At 42.4% G+C, this 21,891-nt stretch overlaps 1 protein-coding gene across 1 annotated transcript; it reads right to left on the bottom strand.

Moving 5' to 3' along the window:
- Positions 1 to 4,876: 4,876 nt before the first annotated feature.
- Positions 4,877 to 20,036, bottom strand: LOC135521289 (G-protein coupled receptor family C group 6 member A-like). The gene is made up of 8 exons (XM_064947208.1): positions 19,830 to 20,036; positions 10,948 to 11,112; positions 10,702 to 10,798; positions 9,741 to 10,523; positions 7,231 to 7,443; positions 6,633 to 6,756; positions 6,097 to 6,401; positions 4,877 to 5,871 (listed from the first exon to the last, which is right to left on the bottom strand). The coding sequence occupies exons 1-8, from the start codon at positions 20,024 to 20,026 to the stop codon at positions 5,005 to 5,007; spliced, it is 2,751 nt and encodes a 916-aa protein (XP_064803280.1). The 5' UTR covers positions 20,027 to 20,036; the 3' UTR covers positions 4,877 to 5,004.
- Between the last annotated feature and the right edge of the window lie 1,855 nt (positions 20,037 to 21,891).

The raw sequence follows: 21,891 nt of genomic DNA, 5'->3' as shown, positions 1-21,891 counted from the left end.
GAAGGAACCTCTCAGGCCAATGGTGATTTTAAAATAGTTACAAAGTTTAATGGCTGTTATAAGAGAAAACTGAGGATCAACAACTTTGTAGCTACTCAACAATACTAACCTAAATGACAGAGTGAAAAGAAGGAAGCTTGTACAGGATACACATATTCCAAAACATGCATCCTGTTTGCAATAAGGCACTAAAGTAAAACAAAACAAAAATTGCAAAGAAATTAACTTTGCCCTTCATACAAAGCATTATGTTTGGGGCACATCCAACACAACACATCACTAAATACCACTCTTCATATTTCCAAGGTGGTTGTGGTTGCATCATGTTATGGGTATGCTTGTCATTGGCAATGACTAGGGAGTTTTTTTGTTGATAAAAATAAACAGAATAGAGCTAAGCACAGGCAAAAAAACTGGTTTAGTCTGCTTTCCAACAGACACTGGGAGAAAACTTCACCTTTCAGCAGGACAATAACCTAAAACAGAAGGCCAAATATACACTGGAGTTGCTTACCGACATTGAATGTTCCTGAGAGGCCCAGTTACAGTTTTAACATAAATTGCCTTGGGAATCTACGGTAAGACTTGAAAATAGCTGACTAGCAATGATCAACAACCAACTTGACAGAGCTTGAATAATTTAAAAAGAATAATGTGCAAATATTGTAGAGTCCAGGTGTTTAAAGCTGTCAGAGACTTACCCCAAAAAACTCAGGTGATTCTAACATGTTTTGACTCAGGGTTGTGAATACTTATGTAAATTAGATAATTTTATCCATTTTGAATTCAAGCTGTAACACATAAAAATGTGGAATAAGTCAAGGGGTATGAATACTTTGTGAAGGCACGTTTACCTCCTGACACTTTCTGTACATGGGCACTGTATAAGCAGCTGATCCAGTTCCACCCCCAGCTGATTCAAATGATCAACTAATCATCAATCTTTGATCATTTGAATCAGCTGTTTAGTGTTAGGGCAAAAAAACAAAATTAGCATTCCTCTTGGGGTCCCGAGGACCGAGTTTGGGAAACGCTGACCTAGGCCAACCTCAGTGTGATCACAAGAAGAAACTAGTAGGAGTCTACCTGAGTGCATCATACATGATTGGAGGCATCTACTGTAAAACAACAATGACAACTTCACTTCACACCACTGTTTACCACAGGTTGACAGACAGTCTCTGCGTCTCAAAATTGGTCCTATGAAAGGAAACGGTTGTTTATTGTATTTAAAAAAAAAAGTCAAATCATGATAGCAGGTCTACAGAGCTTGCATATGTTGCCCTGTAGTTATAACTGTTGTGTTGCACACAAAAAAACAACTGTAAACAGTTTAATGCTACATTTTGTCAAGCACATCAAAAATGGTGTATAGTTTTCTAATATTTCTCATGTTTGTACGATTGGATGATGTGTATTTTGTTATGTTTAAGGCTGATTTATTTGTCCTCCATTTGGGAATCATTTTGTGTTTTTGTTTTGGCTTTGATACAGAGGCTATAAGGACGTCTGGGATATGCTGTCCAAAATCCCCTAGTTTAGGTGATTACCATAACATGCCACCATTGTGGTTCTGTTTCCTTTATGCCATTGGACCATAAAGGGCTGTGTGTGAAGCTGGACTTAACAGATCCTCTCTGTGTTACTCTTGGAGCTGTTGTCTGGATCTTCTATAAGGGGTTAATGTTGACTTGACTGTAAAATAATGAAAAATAAATACGTAAAATTATCTGATACACAATGCCTCTTGTCAGACGGAATTTAGTGGATTTTGTCTACAGGACACCTGTCTATTCTTCTGCACAAAAGCAATGATGGTTTCGTCAGAACTTGTTCAATTCCTATGAAATACACACACACCTACAGACACGTTCTGTGTGTGGGTGCTGTCTATGTGGCTGATCCAGTTCCCACCCCCCAGCCATTTCCCTTAACTCAACCTCAGTGTGATCACGAGAAGAAACCGGTAGGAGTCTACATGAGAGCGTCATACGTCACAGGACTGGAGACAACGACTGTAAAACAACAACGAGAACTTCCCAATTACACTATACCACTTCTCTGAATTGGTCCCATCAAAGGAAACTGTGTTGTTTATTGTATTTTTATGTGTGACAGTGGAAGCATATTTTTTGTTCACATCATGATAGCAGGTCTACAGAGCTTGCATATTTTGCCTTGCTGTTCTAACTGTTGTGATCCACTCACAAAAAACGAAACTATCCCTATTCATAACACATTGTCACCTTTTCTCACTAACAAGTTGATTAGCAATCCAGAATTAGAATTGCTGTCATAGAATAGTAAAGTATAAATACTCCCAGTTAAAGCTGACTCTTCCTGCTCAAGGGCAATTATTTCCTCAGAGTGTCAGTGACTATGCATTCTAAGAGAAGAATTCCATCCACATCCTGTTTCGGTGTAGTATTCGTCCAATGTTAGTTAACCGTAATTGAGATGGGTTCGAAGTGTGAGAATGGTGTAAGCTGAGTTTCCGTGGAACTCTTTATGACTAATATTTGGCTGTTATGTACTTAGTGAGGGTATCATCTGAATTGATTAGGACAAACATTATTGATAAAGATATTCTTGACAGAGAAATCATGGTTTCATTTTGATGCTGCCTCTAACCTCAAGGTTACCACAATACACTATCCCCAGGGACACCAGTTACCCTCTCTGTACCCTACCAACTCTCTTTCTTTCTCTCCTTCTCTTGCTCTCTTTCTCCATCCCTTTTCTCTCTCTCCCTCTCACTGTCTCTCTCCTCATGGTGTTATTGTGTCATAACCAGACAGGCAGGTTCAGAATGGGGAATTCTCAGAGTAGAAGAAACTACATGACAGAAGATTTGCCAGAGGCTGTTATCATCTAATGCTAGCAGACTGACCGCAATGATCTGCTATTATCCATGCTAAACCAACCCTCTCATCCAACATTTGACAATGAGTAAATTGTTTTTACCTTTGTACCTCTGAATGTAAATGCATATGGTACATACACATGATTACTATTTCTTATTCAAATACATTGGCTTGTGATGTATCTTTGTGAATCGTTTTATTTGTGTGAATCTTTGAATGTCTGTCGGTTTGCATGCAGGTTTGCATGCAGTTTGCATCAACACACAGAGACGTATTCAAAGCTCTCCCTCGCCCTCCATTTGGCAAATCTGACTATAACTCTATCCTCCTGATTCCTGCTTACAAGCAAAACTAAAGCAGGAAGTACCAGTGACTCACTCAATACGGTAGTCATCAGATGACGCAGACGCTAAGCTACAGGACTGTTTTTCTAGCACAGACAGCAATACCCATCAAAAGTTTGTAGAACACCTACTTATTCATTTTCTACATTGTATATTAATAGCGAAGACATCATAACTATGAAATAACACACATGGAATCAGGTAGTAACCCAAAAAGTCTTAAACAAATCAAAATATATTTTATATTTGAGATTATTCAAATAGACACCCTTTGCCTTGATGACAGCTATGTACATTCTTGGTATTCCCTCAACCAGATTCACATGGAATGCTTTTTCAACTGTCTTGAAGGAGTTCCCATATTGGCTGCTTTTCCATCCCAAACCATCTCAGTTTGGTTGAAGTCGTAGATTGTGGAGGCCAGGTCATCTGATGCAGCACTCCATCACTCTCCTTCTTGGTCAAATAACCCCTACACATCCCGTAGGTGTGTTGGGTCATTGTCCTGTTGAAAAACAAATGATTGTCCCACTAAGCCCATCCCAGGTGGGATGGCGTATTGCTGCAGAATGCTGTGGTAGCCCTGCTGGTAAGTGTGCCTTGAATTCTAAATAAATCACAGACAATGTCACCAGCAAAGCAGCCCCACACCATAACACCTCCTCCTCCATGCTTTAAGTTGGGAAAAACACATGCAGAGATCATCCGTTCACTCACACCGCGTCTCACAAAGACACGGCGGTTGGAACCAAAAATCTCAGATTTGTACTCCAGACCAAAGAACACATTTCCACCGGTAATGTCTGTGGCGTGTGTTTCTTGGCCCATGCAAGTCTCTTCTTCTTATTGGTGTCCTTTGGTAGTGGTTTCTTTGCACCAATTCGACCATGAAGGCATGATTCACACAGTCTCCTCTTAACAGTTGATGTTGAGATGTGTCTGTCACTTGAACTGTGTGAATTTCTGAGGCTGGTAACTCAAATGAACTTATCGTGTGCAGCAGAGGTAACTCTGGGTCTTCCATTCCTATGGCAGTCCTCATGAGAGCCAGATTCATCATATTGTTTGATAGTTTTTGCAACTGTACTTGAAGAAACTTTCAAAGCTCTTCAAATGTTCCATATTGACTGACTTTCATGTCTTAATGGACTGTTGTTTCTCTTTGTTTATTTAAGCTGTTCTTGCCATAATATGGACTTGGTCTTTTACCAAATAGGGTATCTTCTGTATACCCAACTTGCCTTGTCACAACACAACTGATTGGCTCAAACGCATTAAGAAGGAAAGAAATTCCACAAATTAACTTTTAAGAAAGCACACCTGTTAATTGAATTGCATTCCGGGTGACTACCTCATGAAGCTGGTTGAGAGAATGCCAAGAGTGTGCAAAGCTGCATCAAGGAAAAGGGTGGCTATTTGAAGAATCTCAAATATAAAATATAATTAGATTTTTAAACACTTTTTGGGTTACTACATGATTCCATGTGTTATTTCATAATTTTGATGTCCTTACGGTAGTGTAAATTATGTCCCCACCATTTCTAAAACCAAAGTTGCACCCCTGGATAAACATGACACTGTATGACAGAATTTATGCCTGTTTATCATGTCTATATCAGTGTCAAATAAAGTGTTACCTAAATTGCCTTGAATGTAAAAGTCAACAACCCATTTGGGCAAAAAACATACCAGTAGACTAAGCAAAATGGGAACAGTCAAACCAAAGAGAGGATCACAGAGACACACAGTGTGATGTACTGTAAGATGTAAACGTTCCAGACACTGGTCCACTCCACTCAAAGGCTCATGCTTCTCCTCAGACGGTGTGGTCGAGTCAGCTGACCTGTGACAAACACTCCATGGTCTATGACGGTGCAATGGGTTGCAGGGTCAATGCTCTGAATGTTCTGGTCAACGGACCAGCAGTTCTGATGTGCTGTGGGTTCTATTGCTGGAGGAGACATGAAGAAGGAAGGTGAACTGATGGAGTAAGGGTGACTGATGCGATACCCTTCTGTCTGAGAGACTGAAGTCTCAGAGACAGAGCTAGAGTCAGTAATGCCCTTTCTGGAATACTCAAACACATTCTTCATGAAGGCACTCTTGGTGTTGTGCTCCTTCTTGAAGAGGATGACGTAGCACTTGGGGAAGAAATGACAGCTGAGGATGCCATAGTTGGAGATGAGGATGACCACCATCTCCACTGCTGGCAGGTACTTCCCAGAGGTGGTCACATAGATGGGCACAAATATCAGCCAGGACATCAGGTAGAGGAGCATGCTGAAGGTGATGAACCTGGCCTCGTTGTACTTCTGTGGCAGCTTGCGGCCTTTAAACGCGCAGGCAAAACATACGAGCGCCAGGACAGCGATGTAGCACAGCATCACACCAAACGCCACTTGGGAGCCTTCGTCACACTCGGCCAACACAGTGGTGGTGAAGACCGTGGCCTTCTCCCGGGGGCTCTGCAGGACCAGCCACAGGGTGCAGGTGAGGACCTGTAGGGCCACGCAGAGACAGATGATGGCATACGGTTGGAAGAGGCGGCGGAGAACATCCTTCCGGTCAGGGTTGAGCTGGAAGGCCAGCAGGATCTTCAGGGACTTGACCAAGATACAGGAAACACACAGGGTGAAGCTGAGGCCAAACAGCACCTGACGCACCTTGATGACGAGATGAGAAGATATGAGACATTGAGACAGAAATGTATTATCTCTTTGTATTTAGATTTTCTTTCCGTTTACAAACTAAACTAAAATCCTTACCACAAAGTAACAAAAGGTTCAGAACAATACACACACAATAAACCATGAATTCACAAAATAACACTAATATATTCAGACAGTACATTATAGCAGTGTTTCCCAAACTGTGTGTACCGTACATACCTTACACTGTAGGCTGCTGGGATGACCTACAAAGAACACAGCACTAACAAAACTTCCCACTAGAGAGAGCAGGATGATCTGGGAGAGAGGCCCCCCGGCAGCCCTCACAACAGGGGTCTGGTGGTGGTGTAGGAAGAGAGCCCCCACCAGGAGAACCAAAACGATACCCAGGGCCGCCAGTGTCAGCAGCGCCACCGCAAAGCCATCCTGCCAGGAGAAGAACTCCAGGGTCTTATGGGTACACCCAGAGCTCCCTTCCAGGGACCACTCTCTCTTTGTATCACAAGAGAGACACTGGTGCATGTCTGGAGAGAAGGGTTGTAAGGTAGGATAGTACTTGAACAACTGTCAAGCATTTAGAAATATGTGTGCTGTTGCCTAGTACTAAATGTTTTGGATAAGAACAGTGTTGGGAAATCTTAGGGAACATATTGAAAACATGGAGGAAGATTGTGTGAACAACAGGGCAACACCTGTTTACTGAGGAGAGATAGAGTACCCTGTTGTGTATAGAGAGACAGGATAGGAGAACTAACCAGTGTTGTTGGAGTAGTAGTTCTCAGTGCAGTTGATGCATTCATAGCAGCAGGTGTGCTGACCCTGAGCAAACTTCTTGAACTTCCCAGGTTCACAGCTAGGCGAGCAAACAGACACCACATCCTGCACCGGGACACAAAGACCTAATTTAAATGGCTGACCCAATATAACTGTGACTTAATTCTATTAATAGTAGTATTCAAATAAGCCTTTACGTGTAAGACCAGTTTCCTGGGCACAGTTTAAACTATCTCTCGATTTAAAACCATGTTCAATATGCCAAGTGTATTCAAACTGAGATCTCACAGGAATGTGTGATAACAGACAGGTGCTCCCAGTATGTGCCAAGGTATGTGGTTTTTACATTCAAACAATGCCCATTGTTTCACTGATTAGGAGTTATTGAATTTCCATGTTTAGTTTTCTTTAGTCACTTTGAGGAAGAAGAAGTACACTTTTTGACATTCCGACCTGTTTGTGTTTTTGTCTCTGTATGTCAAATGGGAATAACAGGTTAATATGGATGTGTACTTGAACCTTTGTGTGGCAGCCTAGCAAACAGACTAAAAGAGATTGAGACCTAACCCTTACCCTTACCCTCAGGTCAGTGAGATTTTTGGTGTTTCCACTGGTATAGCTGAAGCTGTTGTTGATTGGATGGTACACAGCTACAACGTCATGGATGTTGATGACCCCTCTAACAGACCTCCACAAGGTTACATCATAGCCCAGGTTGATGTCTCCTTTCTGGTCAAAACTGTAGCTTTTCCCATCTAGCTCAAAGCGACTGCCCCTCAGGGTTTTAAGCACCTGAAAAGAATATGCAAAAATATTTTCAAATATAAGAACACATACCATAGACCCAAGCTATATCAAAAGTACACTGTGTATAGAAAACATTATGAACACCTGCTCTTTCCATGTATCATGGAAAGAGCAGGTGTTCATAATGTTTTCTATACACAGTGTACTTTTGATATAGCTTGGGTCTAGACTGACCAGATGAATCCAGACAAAAGCTGTGATCCCTTATTCATGTCACTTGTTAAATCCACTTCAATCAGTGTAGATCAAGGGGAGAGGACAGGTTAAATAAGTTTATTTTATTTTATTGTGTATGTGTACTATTAAGTGCCTTTGAACGGGATATGATAGTACAGTTGAAGTCGGAAGTTTACATACACTTAGGTTGGAGTCAGTGAAACTCGTTTTTCAATCACTCCACAAATTTCTTGTTAACAAACTATAGTTTTGGCAATTCGGTTAGGACATCTACTTTGTGCATGACACAAGTCATTTTTCACAGACAGAAATAGTTTACAGACAGATTATTTCACTTATAATTCACTGTTTCACAATTCCAGTGGGTCAGAAGTTAACATGCACTAAGTTGACTGTGCCTTTAAACAGCTTGGAAAATTCCAGAAAGTGATGTCATGGCTTTAGAAGCTTCTGATAGGCTAATGAACATCATTTGAGTCAATTGGAGGTGTACCTGTGTATGTATGAAGGTCTACCTTCAAACTCAGTGCCTCTTTGCTTGACTTCATGGGAAAATCAAAAGAAATCAGCCAAGACCTCAGATTTTTTTTTGTAGACCTCCACAAGTCTGGTTCATCCTCGGGAGCAATTTCCAAACGCCTGAAGGCACCACGTTCATCTGTACAAACAGTACGCAAGTATAAACACCATGGGACCACGCAGCCGTCATACCGCTCATGAAGGAGACACATTCTGTCTCCTAGAGATGAACGTATTTTGGTGCGAAAAGTGAAAATCAATCCTAGAACAACAGCAAAGGACCTTGTGGAGATGCTGGAGGATATAGGTACCAAAGTATCTATATCCACAGTAAAACAAGTCCTATATCAACATAAAGATGCCACTGCTCCAAAACCGCCACAAAAAAGCTAGACTACGGTTTGCAACTGCACATGGGGACAAAGATCGTACTTTTGGAGAATTGTCCTCTGGTCTGACTGTTTGGCCATAATAACCAATGTTATGTTTGGAGGAAAAAGTGGGAGGCTTGCAAGCTGAAGTTCACCATCCCAACCATGAAACACGGGGGTGGCAGTATCATGTTGTGGGGGTGCTTTGCTGCAGGAGGGACTGGTGCACTTCACAAAATAGATGGCATCATGAGGGAGTAACAGTATGTGATATATTGAAGCAACATCTCAAGACATCAGTCAGGAAGTTAAATCTTGGTTGCAAATGGGTCTTCCAAATGGACAATGACCACAAGCATACTTCCAAAGTTGTGACAAAATGGCTTAAGGACAACAAAGTCAAGGAATTGGAGTGGCAATCACAAAGCCCTGACCTCAATCCCTTAGAACATGTGTGGGCAGACCTGAAAAAGCATGTGTGAGCAAGGAGGCCTACAAACCTGACTCAGTTATACCAGCTCTGTCAGGAGGAATGGGCCAAAATTAACCCCAACTTATTGTGGGAGGCTTGTATGAAGGCTACCTGAAACGTTTGACCCAAGTTAAACATTTTAAAGGCAATGCTACCAAATACTAATTGAGTGTATGTAAACTTCTGACCCACTGGGAATGTGATGAAAAAAATAAAAGCTGAAATGTATCGTTCTCTCTACTATTATTCTGACATTTCATATTCCTAAAATAAAGTGGTGATCCTAACTGACCTAAGACAGGGATTTTTTACTAGGATTAAATGGCTGCATTTGTGAAAAACGGAGTTTAAATGTATTTGGCTAAGGTGTATGTAAACTTCCAACTGTATGTGCCAGGTGTCAAGAACTGCATCGCTGGCTGGGGGTTTTCACGCTCAACAGTTTCCTGTGTATATAAAGAATGGTCCACTACAAAAAGGACATCCAGCCAACTTGACACAACTGTGTGATGCATTGGAGTCAACATGGGCTAGCTTCCCTGTAGACCACTTTCGATACCTTGTAGAGTCCATGCCCCGACAAATTGAAGCTGTTCTGAGGGCAAATTCAGGGGTGCAGCTACATATCAGGAAGGTGTTACTCCTATTTGGTATATTCAGTGTATATGAGATATATTACATGAGATACAATATATAAGTACAGTCTGATGTGCTGTAGACATGAGGAGTTGTGCAGTAGCTACCTCCCAGGGTTGGACCGTGCCTGGTGTCTTGCAGTCCTTTTTGCTGCAGATATCAGCCACTGCATGGGCGATGGCACTGACAGCCATCTCCACACTGAAGACCACTTTTGCATCGCTGTTGTTTAGCAGGATCTCTGCTGGGACTGTGAAGGAGGACCCAAACCCGGGATCTCCCGACTCGTTTAGCAGTGAGTAGAACTCCTTTAGTAAGGAGTTATTTCCTATGACATCATTGATGTTAATCAGATTCATCAGGTAGCGATGGAATGGAGCAAGGTTCCCTCTTTTGAAGGAGAAGCCCACCACATGGCCGATATCTAGGAGGTCCATCTCTCCCAGGACCTCTTTGGACGAGGACCAGCTATCACTGGCCACCCACACCTTCTCCCCCAGAAGCGACCCCCAAACCTTCAACTCCTGGTACAGGTACATCATGTGAATAGGCCTGGCGAACGATACCACCACCTTGACATTGGGGTTCCCGAGGAGGGTGGCGGCAGCTTGTCTGAATGCTGATTCGCCGTCAGGACTGGTTAGCGAGTTAGGAAGGATCTCTTTGAAGGCCACACAAATCCCTGAGGCGGTTGCCTGGGAGACGAAGCTGTCCAGGGCAGAGCGGCCGTAGTCTCCATCCGTTGTGACCACGCCGACCCAGGTCCATTTGCTGTCGCTAAGCAACTGGACCATGGCCCGTGTCTGGTACAGGTCGGTAGGTACGGTCCTCAGGAATGCAGGGAAACGGATCTTGTCACTCAGGATGATGGCAGTGGAGGCGTAACTGATCTGTTATGATTCGAAGAGAGAATGATTTCTGGTTGTCCAATGTTGAAGTGATTTTGTCCTTCATCTGTATCATCATTGTTGTCTATTTAATTTATTCAACACAACTTAGTTATATATTGTTTTATCAAGCCTTTTGTTACATCAATCGTCACTTTGTGGGTGGGATTGGACTGCTTGCCTGAGGAATGAGCTCCAGGTTGAGTTGCCGGGCAACAGCGATGGAAATCTCAGAGGAAGAGGCCCCAATGACGGCCATGATGGGTGGGGAACAGGTGGAGGTGTTGGCTCCTGTGTTTGGCTCCTGTGTTAAGTAAAACATGTACAACCTTTATGTGAGGTGCTGACTAATAGAAGATAAACTATACAAATAGTTTATTCTTGCTGTGGATTAATCTGACCAACGTTTTGGCTAAGAGCCTTTACCTGTGTGAAGTCAGCTGAGGCCTTCAGAGCAGTGGTGACATCAGAGCAGGAGTCGTGGATACGGTACCCCAGAGAGATCCCTAGTGTAGTCAGGACAGGGGATCTGTTGGCCGACTCTACAGCGTGGATCATAGCCAATGCCTGGGTGAACCCGACCATGTTGAACCTGTGTTTGCGTGTGTGTGTGTGTGTGTGTGTGTGTGTGTGTGTGTGTGTGTGTGTGTGTGTGTGTGTGTGTGTGTGTGTGTGTGTGTGTAAGGTACATAAAGCATAGTTGGATCATCAGACTGTCTGTGGTCAACCTGTCAGTGCAAATCAACTCTCTCTCACGAACACTTAGTCATACATGCGGACAGAATCACACACACACACACACACACACACACACACACACACACACACACACACACACACACACACACACACACACACACACACACACACACACACACACACACACACACACACACACACAGAGAGAGTGAGAGAGAGAGAGGATTCAAAAAGTATTCAGACCCCTTGACTTTTTCCACATTTTGTTACTTTACAGCCTTATTCTAACAGGTATATATATATGTATATATATGGGGAGAACAAGTATTTGATACACTACCGATTTTGCAGGTTTTCCCACTTACAAAGCATGTAGAGGTCTGTCATTTTTATCACAGGTACACTTCACCTGTGAGAGACGGAATCTAAAACAAAAATCCAGAAAATCACATTGTATGATTTTTAAGTAATTAATTAGCATTTTATTGCATGACATAAGTCTGGAGCCCCAGACCGAGGGTGATTGACCGTCATCTTGAACTTCCTACATTTTCTAATAATTACACCAACAGTTGTTGCCTTATCACCAAGCTGCTTGACTATTGTCCTGTAGCTCATCCCAGCCTTCTGCAGGTCTACAATTCTATCCCTGATGTCCTTACACTGCTCTCTGGTCTTGGCCATTGTGGAGAGGTTGGAGTCTGTTTGATTGAGTGTGTGGACAGGTGTGTTTTATACAGGTAACGAGTTCACACCGGTGCAGTTAATACAGGTAATGAGTGGGGAACAGGAGGGCTTCTTAAAGAAAAACTAACAGGTCTGTGAGAGCCGGAATTCTTACTGGTTGGTAGGTGATCAAATACTTTTGTCATGCAATAAAATGCAAATTAATTACTTAAAAATCATACAATGTGATTTTCTGGATTTTTGTTTTAGATTCCTTCTCTCACAGTTGACGTGTACCTACGATAAAAATTACAGACCTCTACATGCTTTGTAAGTAGGAAAACCTGCAAAATCGGCAGTGTATCAAATACCTGTTCTCCCCACTATATATATATATATAAAATATCACATTTACATAATTATTCAGACCCTTTACTCAGTACTGTGTTGAAGCACCTTTGCCAGTGATTACAGCAGTGAGTCTTCTTGGATATGATGCTACAAGCTTGGCACACCTGTATTTGGGGAGTTTCTTCCATTCTTTTCTGCAGATCCTCTGTCAGGTTGAGGAACATTTTTAATGTAAGGGGTTTGAATATTTTTCAAAGGCACTGTATATGTGCATTAAAGTGTTCAAAAGTTCAGTATTTGTTCCCATATTCCTAGCAAGCTTGTGAATGCATTTGCTGTTTGTTTCGGTCCTGGTCCCGATTATTTCGTACTCAATAGAAATGATTGGTAAATTTAGTCATTTTTCGAATCAAATCAAATCAAATTGTATTGGTCACATACACATGGATAGCAGATGTTAATTTAAGTATAGTGAAATGCTTGTGCTTCTCGTTCCGACAGTGCAGCAATATCTAACATGTAATCTAACAGTTCCCCAACAACTACCTAATACACATAAATCTAAGTAAAGGAATTGAATACATTTTTTTTTACATATAATTATATGGATGAGCAATGACAGAGCGTCATAGGCAAGATGCAATAGATGGTATAAAATACAATATATACATATGAGATGAGTAATGCAAGATATGTAAACATTATTAAAGTGGCATTGTTAAAGTGACAAGTAATTCATTTATTTAAAGTGGTCAATGATTTCAAGTCTGTATGTAGGAGGCAGACTCTCTGTTTAACAGTCTGATGGCCTTGAGATAGATGCTGTTTTTCAGTCTCTCGGACCCAGCTTTGATGCACCTGTACTGACCTCGCCTTCTGGATGGTAGCAGGGGTGAACAAAAAGTGGCTCTGGTGATTGTTGTTCTTGATTATATTTTTGGCCTTCCTGTGTCATAGGGTGCTGTAGGTGTCCTGGAGGGCAGGTAGTTTGCCCCCGGTGATGTGTTGTGCAGACTGCACCACCCTCTGGAGAGCCTTGCGGTTGAGGGCGGTGCAGTTGCCGAACCAGGCAGTGATGCAGTCCGAAAGAATGCTCTTAATTCTGCATCTGTAAAACTTTCCACCATCGCCACTGCTGTCCATTGATGTGGATAGGGAGGTGCGCCCTCTGCTGTTTCCTGAAGTCATCAGGAAGTCCAGGACCCATTTGCACAGGGCGGGTTGTGACCCGGGATCTCTAGCTTAATGATGAGCTTGGAGGGTACTATGGTGTTGAATACTGATCAGTAATCAATGAACAGCATTCTTACATACTATAGGTATTCCTCTTGTACAGATGGGATAGGGCAGTGTGCAATGTTATGGCAATTGCATCGTCTGTGTGCTTATTGGGGCGGTAAGCAAATTGAAGTGGGTCTAGGGTGACAGGTAAGGTGAAGGTGATATGACCCTTGACTAGCCTCTCAAAGCACTTCATGATGACAGAAGTGAGTGCTACAGGGCGATAGTTATTTAGTTCAGTTACCTTTGCCTTCTTGGGTACAGGAGCAATGATGGCCATCTTGAGGCATGTGGGGACATCAGATTGGGATTGAAGAGATTGAACATGTCCGTAAACACACCAGCCAGCTGGTCTGCGCATGCTCTGAGGACGCGGCTAGGGATGCCAACTGGGCCGGCAGCCGAGGGTTAACACATTTAAATGTCTTACTCACGTCGGCCACGGAGAAGGAGAGCCCACAGTCCTTGGTAGTGGGCCGCGTCGGTGGCACTGTATTATCCTCAAAGTGGGCAAAGAAGGTGTTTAGTTTGTCTGTAAGCAAGACGTTGTGTCCGTGACGTGGCTGGTTTTCTTTTTGTAGCCCGTGATTGTCTGTAGACCCTGCCACATGTCTCGTGTCTGAGCCGTTGAATCGCGACTCTTCTTTGTCTCTATAACGATATTTCGCTTGTTTGATTGCCTTGCGGAGGGAACAACTACACTGTTTGTATTTGGCCATAATCCCAGTCACCTTTCCATGGTTAAATGCGGTGGATCACGCCTTCAGTTTTGCGCGAATGCCACCATCTATCCACGGTTTCTGGTTAGGGTAGGTTTTAATAGTCATGGTGGGTACAATATATCCTATGCACTTCCTTATCCCTTTTGGAATAGGGGGCAGCATTTTCACTTTTGGATGAATAGCGTGCCCAGAGTGAACTGCCTCCTACTCTGTCCCAGATGCTAATATATGCATATTATTAGTAGTATTGGATATAAAACACTCTGATGTTTCTAAAACTGTTTTAATGATGTCTGTGAGTATAACAGAACTCATATGGCAGGCAAAAACCTGAGAAAAATCCAACCAGGAAGTGGGACATCTGAGGTTTGTAGTTTTTCAAAGCTTGGCCTACCGAATACACATTGAGATGGATAAAGTTGCACTTCCTACGGCTTCCACTACATGTCAACCGTCTTTAGAAACTTGAAAGAGGATTATACCCTATAGGAGGGGCTCATGAGACCTCTTTGAGTCAGTGGTCTGGCCTTGGTCTCATGATGCGCGCTCCTGACAGAGTTACCTCTCGTTCCAATGCTCTTCTGAAGACAAAGGAATTCTCTGGTTGGAACATTATTGATGTTTAATGTTAAAAACATCATAAAGATTGATTCCATACATCGTTTGACATGTTTCTAAAGAACTGTAATGGAACTTTTAGAGTTTTTGTCTGGACGAATTGCCTGCGCCTCATGAAGATGGATTACTGGGCTGAACACGCTAACAACAAGTGGCTATTATGACATAAATTATGGACTTTATGGAACTTTATGTAACAAATCAGTAATTTATTGTCGAACTGGGATTCCTGGGAGTGCCTTCTGATGAAGATCATCAAAGGTAAGTGAATATTTATTGTGTTATTTCTAATTTTGTTGACTCCAAAATGGCGTATATTCCTCTGGCTGTTTTGGGTTCTGAGCGCCGTTCTCAGATTATGCTTTTTCCGTAAAGTTTTTTAAAATCTGACACAGCGGTTGCATTAAGGAGAAGTCTATCTTTAATTCTGTGAGTAACAGTTGTATCTTTTATCAATGTTTATTATGAGTATTTCTGCAAAATCACTGGATGTTTTGGAATCAAAACATTACTGTACGTAACGCGCCAATGCAAACTGAGATTTTTGGATATAAATATGCACATTATCGAACAAATCAAATCAAAGTTTATTTGTCACGTGCGCTGAATGCAACAGGTGTAAACCTTACAGTGAAATGCTTGTATTGTGTAACATGATGTCCTATGAGTGTCATCTGATGAAGATCATCAAAGGTTAGTGATTCATTTTATCTATCTTTCTGCTTTTTGTGACTCCTATCTTTGGCTGGAAAAATGGCTGTGTGTTTTTTCGACTTGGCTAAGACCTAACATAATCATATGTTGTGCTTTCGCTGTAAAGCATTTTTGAAATTGGACATGATGGGTAGATTAACAAGAGGTTTATCTTTCATTTGCTGTATTGGACTTGTTAATGTGTGAAAGTTACATATTTCCCAAAAATATTTTTGAATTTCGCGCTCTGCCTTTTCAGCGTAACCCCTGCCCTAGAAGGGTTATAAACTCACTCACCGAATCAGCGTATACGTTGATATTATTATCTGAGGCTACCCAGAACATGTCCCATTTCTCGTGATCAAAACAATCTTGAAGCGTGGGTTCCGATTGGTCAGCATTGAATAGTTCTTAACACGGGTACATCCTGTTTGAGTTTCTGCCTATAGGAAGGGAGGAGCAAAATGGAGTCGGGTCACATTTGCCAAAAGGAGGGTGGGGGAGGGCCTTGTATGCATCGCGGAAGTTAGAGTAGCAGTGATCCAGAGTTTTGCCAGCCTCCGTACTGCAGTCAATATATTTATAGCATTTAGGTAGCCTTGTTCTCAAATTTGCTTTGTTAAAACCCTCAGCTACAATAAATGCGGCCTCAGGATATATGGTTTCCAATTGGCATAAAGTCCAGTGAAGCTCCTTGAGGGTCGTCGTGGTATGGGAAAGAGGGGGGATATACACGGCTGTGACAATAACTGAGGAGAATTCTCTTGGGAGATAATATGGTCGGCATTTGATTGTGGGGAATTATAGGTCAGGTGAACAAAAGGACTTGAGTTCCTGTATGTTGTTACAACTACACCATGAGTCGTAAATCATGAAACATACACCCCTGTGTCATTTTTATTGTAAATAACAATGTTTCTAAACACTTTTACATTAATTAATGTGGATGTTACCATGCTGACGGATCTTCCTGAGTTATTCTTGAATAACGATGATTGAGAAAGTTTCAGACGCACAAATATCATACCCCCAAGAAAGACATTCTAACCACTACAAAAACAGGGAAGGTTAAACATTTTTTGGGGGGGGGGATTTGTGCGTCTGTAACTTTATCACTCATCCTTATTCACAATTGATTCAGGAGTATCCGTAATGATGATAGCACCCACATTAATGTAGAAGTGTTGAGAAACATATTGTGAGTCCAAATTTGAGATTTTTGGTTCCAACCGCCATGTCCTTCTGAGACGCGGAGTAGGTGAACAGATGATCTCTGCATTTATGGTTCCAACCGTGAAGCATGGAGGAGGAGGTGTGATGGCGAGGGGTGCTTTGCTGGTGACACTGTCTGTGATTTATTTGGAATTCAAGGCACACTTAACCAGCATGGCTACCACAGCATTCTACAGCAATACGCCATCCCATCTGATTTGCGCTTAGTGGGACTATCATTTGTCTTTCAACAGGACAATGACCCAACACACCTCCAGGCTGTGTAAGGGCTATTTGACCAATAAGGAGAGTGATGGAGTGCTGCATCAGATGACCTGGCCTCCACAATCACCCGACCTCAACCCAATTGAGATGGTTTGGGGTGAGTTGGACTGAGTGAAGGAAAAGCAGCCAACAGGTGCTCAGTATATGTGGGAACTTGTTCAAGATTGTTGGAAAAGTATTCCAGGTGAAGCTGGTTGAGAGAACGCCAAGAGTGTGCAAAGCTGTTTTCAAGGCAAAGGTTGGCTACTAATCTAAAATATATTTTGATTTGTTTAACTCTTTTTGGGGTACTACATGATTCCATATGTGTTATTTCATAGTTTTGATGTCTTACTATTATTCTACAATGTAGGCTAGGTGGGCTCTGTTTTTTAACAGCTTCGATTTCACACTAGCTTATCACCTGTGATCCAAGAATCAGAAGGCAGATGCCTTGTCACGCCAACACGATGTCTCTAACGAGGAGAGGGAACCCAAGCCCATCATCCCCAGCTCACGCATTGTGGCCCCTGAGATATGGAGTATTGAGACCACGGTCCGACAAACCCAGACCCAAGAACCTGACCCCGGTGGGGGACCCACTAACAGACTATGTTCCGCGGTCAGCCCGGTCCCGAAAACTAAAATTGGGACACTCCTCTAAATTAACCAGGCATTCAGGGGTTAATCAGACACTGTAGTTCCTGAGGTGGAAATTCTGGTGGCCCAACATGATGGAAGACGTGAGATTATTTGTTGTGGCGTGTTCCATCTGCGCTCAAAGCAAGTCTTCACGTCAGCGACCGGCCGGGTTGCTCCAACTCCTGCCCATCCCCAGCCGGGCCTGGTCTCATCTGTCTGTAGACTTTATCACAGGGTTACCTCCATCTCAAGGGCTTACCACTATCCTGGTGGCTATCGAACGGTTCTCCAAGGCAGGCCATTTCAGCGCCTCACCCAAGTTGCCTTCATCGAAGGAGACCGCTGATCTCATGGTTACCATTGTCTTTCACCTACAGGGACTTCCACAGGACATTGTCTCAGATCGTGGGCCCCAGTTCATTGCACTGTATTGGAAGGCCTTCTGCTCCCCGTTGGGGGCATCGGTGAGTCTCTCCTCTGGGTTCCACCCTCAGTCGAATGAGCAAACTGAGTGGGCCAACCAGGAGCTGTAGAAGTTCCTCCGCTGCTTCATCCCCACCTAGGCCAGCAACTGGATTAAGTTCCTCATCTGGGAGAAGTAAGCGCATAACACACTGCCGAACTCCATAAAGATCATCAAGGACAACACCCACCTGAGCCACTGCCTATTCACCCCGCTATCATCCAGAAGGCGAGGTCAGTACAGGTGCATCAAAGCAGGGACCGAGAGACTGAAAAACATCTTCTATCTCAAGGCCATCAGACTGTTAAACAGCCACCACTAACATTGAGTGGCTGCTGCCAACATACCGACTCAACTCCAGCCACTTTAATAATCTAAAAATGTATGAAAAATGTATCACTAGCCACTTTAAACAATGCCACTTCATATGTTTACATACCCTACATTACTCATCTCATATGTATATACTGTACCCGTTACCATCTACTGCATCTTGCCTATGCCGTTCTGTACCATCACTCATTCATATATTTTTATGTACATATTCTTCATTCCTTTACACTTGTGTGTGTATAAGGGAGTTGTTGTGAAATTGTTAGGTTAGATTACTCGTTCGATATTACTGCATTGTCGGAACGTTAAGCACAAGCATTTCGCCACACTCGCATTAACATCTGCTAACCAACAAATAACATTTGATTTGATTTACTGTGTGTGTTTTGTTTCCTGAGTGAGTTTTTGAGACTTAGCGTTTGTTGTTTTTTCAAGTGTACTGTAATCCTGAAGCTACCGTTTCTCAGTGAAGTATTATGTTTATCCTTAACCACTGATTCCTCGTCTGGTCTCTTCTCTGCACCTGGATCCAACCTGACCACGTCACAGACAGTCTGCACTTTAACCCCATAGTCATTGTATAATTTCAATTCCAAAGTGCTAGAGTACAGAGCCAAAACACCAACAAAATTGTCACTGTCTCAATACATTTGGAGCTTTCTATATCTTCCACAATGTACTAATTACTTGTCCGAATCGCCTTAACACTTTGTGAAAAGTCAGAGTAAGCAATGCAGCCCAAGGTATTGACCTACACTCTTCTCCTTTGCAGGGTATTATCACTCTCTGTTGGCTGTAGACTGATGGACTCCAGAAATAAGGTCATTTAAAGGGACAGATGACGTTATCTATGACGTTATTCCTGACTGGAATAAGCAGACAAGGCTACAAAATAGTAGCTACTAAAACAATTGGATACCACGAAATTGGGGAGAAAAAGGGGTAAAATAAAAAAATAAAAATAATAATAACCTTAAAAAAGTGATAACTAAGTGGCTTGGGTCGATGGCCAGGAAACTCCCCAGACCTTAATCCCATTGAGAACTTGTGGTCAATCCTCAAGAGGCAGATGGACAAACAAAAAACAACAAATTCTGACAAACTCCAAGCATTGATTATGCAAGAATGGACTGCCATCAGTCAGGATGTATTGGATTGACCCCTGACCCCTCAGTAGCCAAACACAGACGCTAAAACAAATGGAACATTTAAAAAAATTAAATAAGTACTATTCTCTTCTATTTTAGATATAATTGCATATTAATGTTACATTTTACAGAGGGAGAGAGGGATAGAGAGTGAGAGACAGACATACAGATTCTTTCAAAATCTTTATACAACACCCTATCTTATCTTGACACTCACCTGACACAATGTGGTTTATGGGGTGCTGAGATGTTGGGGGATTCCTCTACTCCCTCATGGATGGGAAACAGCCCTCCAATGATGATATCTCCTGGTGCTATAGCTCCTGCTGCTTTGAAGTGTCCCACTTTGGCATTGCCCTTCTCCAACAAGGACAGGATGACTAACAGGTAGAGAACATCACCCATGGGTTCCATCACCTCTCTGTTGATACTGTCCAATTCTCAATGTTGGTGTCTCTCTTTGCATTTTCTCTCACACTCCCTCTAACCTTCCCTCACACTCCCCCTCTCTCTCTCTCTCTCTCTCTCTCTCACTCTCACTCTGTTTTCTCCTCTAGCAGACTGACACAGTGACCTGTCAGCATAATAAATAAAAACACACCTGTTGATTCCTACTAATCCCATCTAATGTCTGCATAACCCTGCCCCCTCCCGCCCAGCCCACTCTGACAGACATCCACACTGACTGACTCACTTGCTCCAGCTAAAGGTGTCAGACAGTCACACAAATGCATCACAACTGATCTGCAATATAAACATGTTTTTGTTCAAGATGAAAGACAGAACTGATTTCATGATATCCAAGTTGTCTTTTAAACACTTGGGTCGTTTAACACTTGTATTACACTTAAGTGTTCATTGAGTCACAATGTTTAACCTTGACATTTCAGAGATAAATTAATTTATTGACTGTCTCCTGTTAGCCACTCCTTCATCATCAATGCATTGATTTCACAAGATATCCAACCATTTGTCTTTGCCCTTTTTATTAGTTAATCCACAGTAGAATACATTAATCAAATACAAATGGTGGAAAACATTTCTTTGTTTAAAAATGAATGTATGAGGTTATGTATCATATCCAATTACAGTAGTAACACAATGCAAACACTATAATAAGTACATTGACCATGCTTTTCCAAGAATACTACTAGAGGGTGCAAAAATGTTGTTCCTATGGTAAGCAATAAACCTCATTCAGGCTATGTAATAATAACGCTTCAAAGGTCTAGTAGGGGTGCCTATATTTGTCCTGTTTCACACGTCTGTAACCTATTCATTGTGTGGTGAAATGGACATGTGGTTCTTGGATATCACACCCCCCCTGAGAAACCCTGGGAGAGTGGAGTCACAGCATGGGATCAGCCATTATTGATGTAAACCCAGGCACTCAACTAGCACAATACTGTCACCTACAGCATAATTATCATGGTCACAGCTTGGATGGAAATATATCCTGCACCTTCTGTAGTATTGAGATCTCATCAAAATAATCAGCTAACAGCTTCGTCCCCTCAATGTAGTTGTACTGTGTCAGTGGAGGATGTACATTGTGTCAAGATGATAATGATGATGTGTGTCTTCCAGTGACATTATTATGTTGGAAGGCAGCTGCACATCTCTTTCTCTGGGGTCTCTCTTATGTTAAAGAAATGGTCAATGGTTGACCTGACCTGGAGATTCTTAATTATTCTGATCAAATGGCTTTCTGCTAATTTGAAAGAAAGATGGTCAAAAACTGTAATTATTATTATCTGCTCCTCTCCTCTCCACTCCTTGGCCCTGGCTGCAATATTAAGGTTAGAATAACATTCAGGGGCCTCCCGAGTGGTGCGGCGGTCTACGGTACTTCATCGTGCTGCTAGAGGTGTCACTACAGACCCGGGTTCGATCTGTATGGGAGTTGCAGCAATGGGACAAGACTAACTAACAATTCGATATCACAAAATTGGGGAGAAAAAGGGGTAAACAAGTACAAAAAAAACAATAAAAAAGAATAACATTCAGGACACCAGTTGCATGAAACTGGCTGCAGTAATGTAGATACATAGTGTAGCAACAGCGCTGCAGGTAACTTGCTGCGTAAGTCAGTATAGCATTCAGCCAGGTCTACGATTATCTGTGACAATGTTACGGTAGGATTGGGACAAAGTTTCAGTGGCCTGCTTGTGCAAGTACTCCTTATTGAAGCGCCGCCAGCCAGCCACAGTACAGGACCAGATGGGTTAGGTTCAGTAACTAGCGTCTGTCGTGTGATGCAGTGTATGTCTGTAACAATC

The sequence above is a fragment of the Oncorhynchus masou genome, chromosome 29 (genome assembly GCF_036934945.1).
Source record: "Oncorhynchus masou masou isolate Uvic2021 chromosome 29, UVic_Omas_1.1, whole genome shotgun sequence".
NCBI lineage: Eukaryota > Metazoa > Chordata > Actinopteri > Salmoniformes > Salmonidae > Oncorhynchus > Oncorhynchus masou.
Note: the sequence above shows the minus strand (reverse complement) of the source record. Positions and strands in the feature narration are given on the sequence as shown.

Excerpts from the sequence above, each read along its gene's own strand:
- LOC135521289 (XM_064947208.1), bottom strand. The coding sequence starts at position 20,026 with ATGGAACCCATGGGTGATGTTCTCTACCTGTTAGTCATCCTGTCCTTG. Across the intron at positions 11,113-19,829 it reads CATAAACCACATTGTGTCAG|GTTCAACATGGTCGGGTTCA; the intron begins GTGAGTGTCAAG and ends ACGCAAACACAG. Across the intron at positions 10,799-10,947 it reads GCCTCAGCTGACTTCACACA|CACCTGTTCCCCACCCATCA; the intron begins GGTAAAGGCTCT and ends AGCCAACACCTC.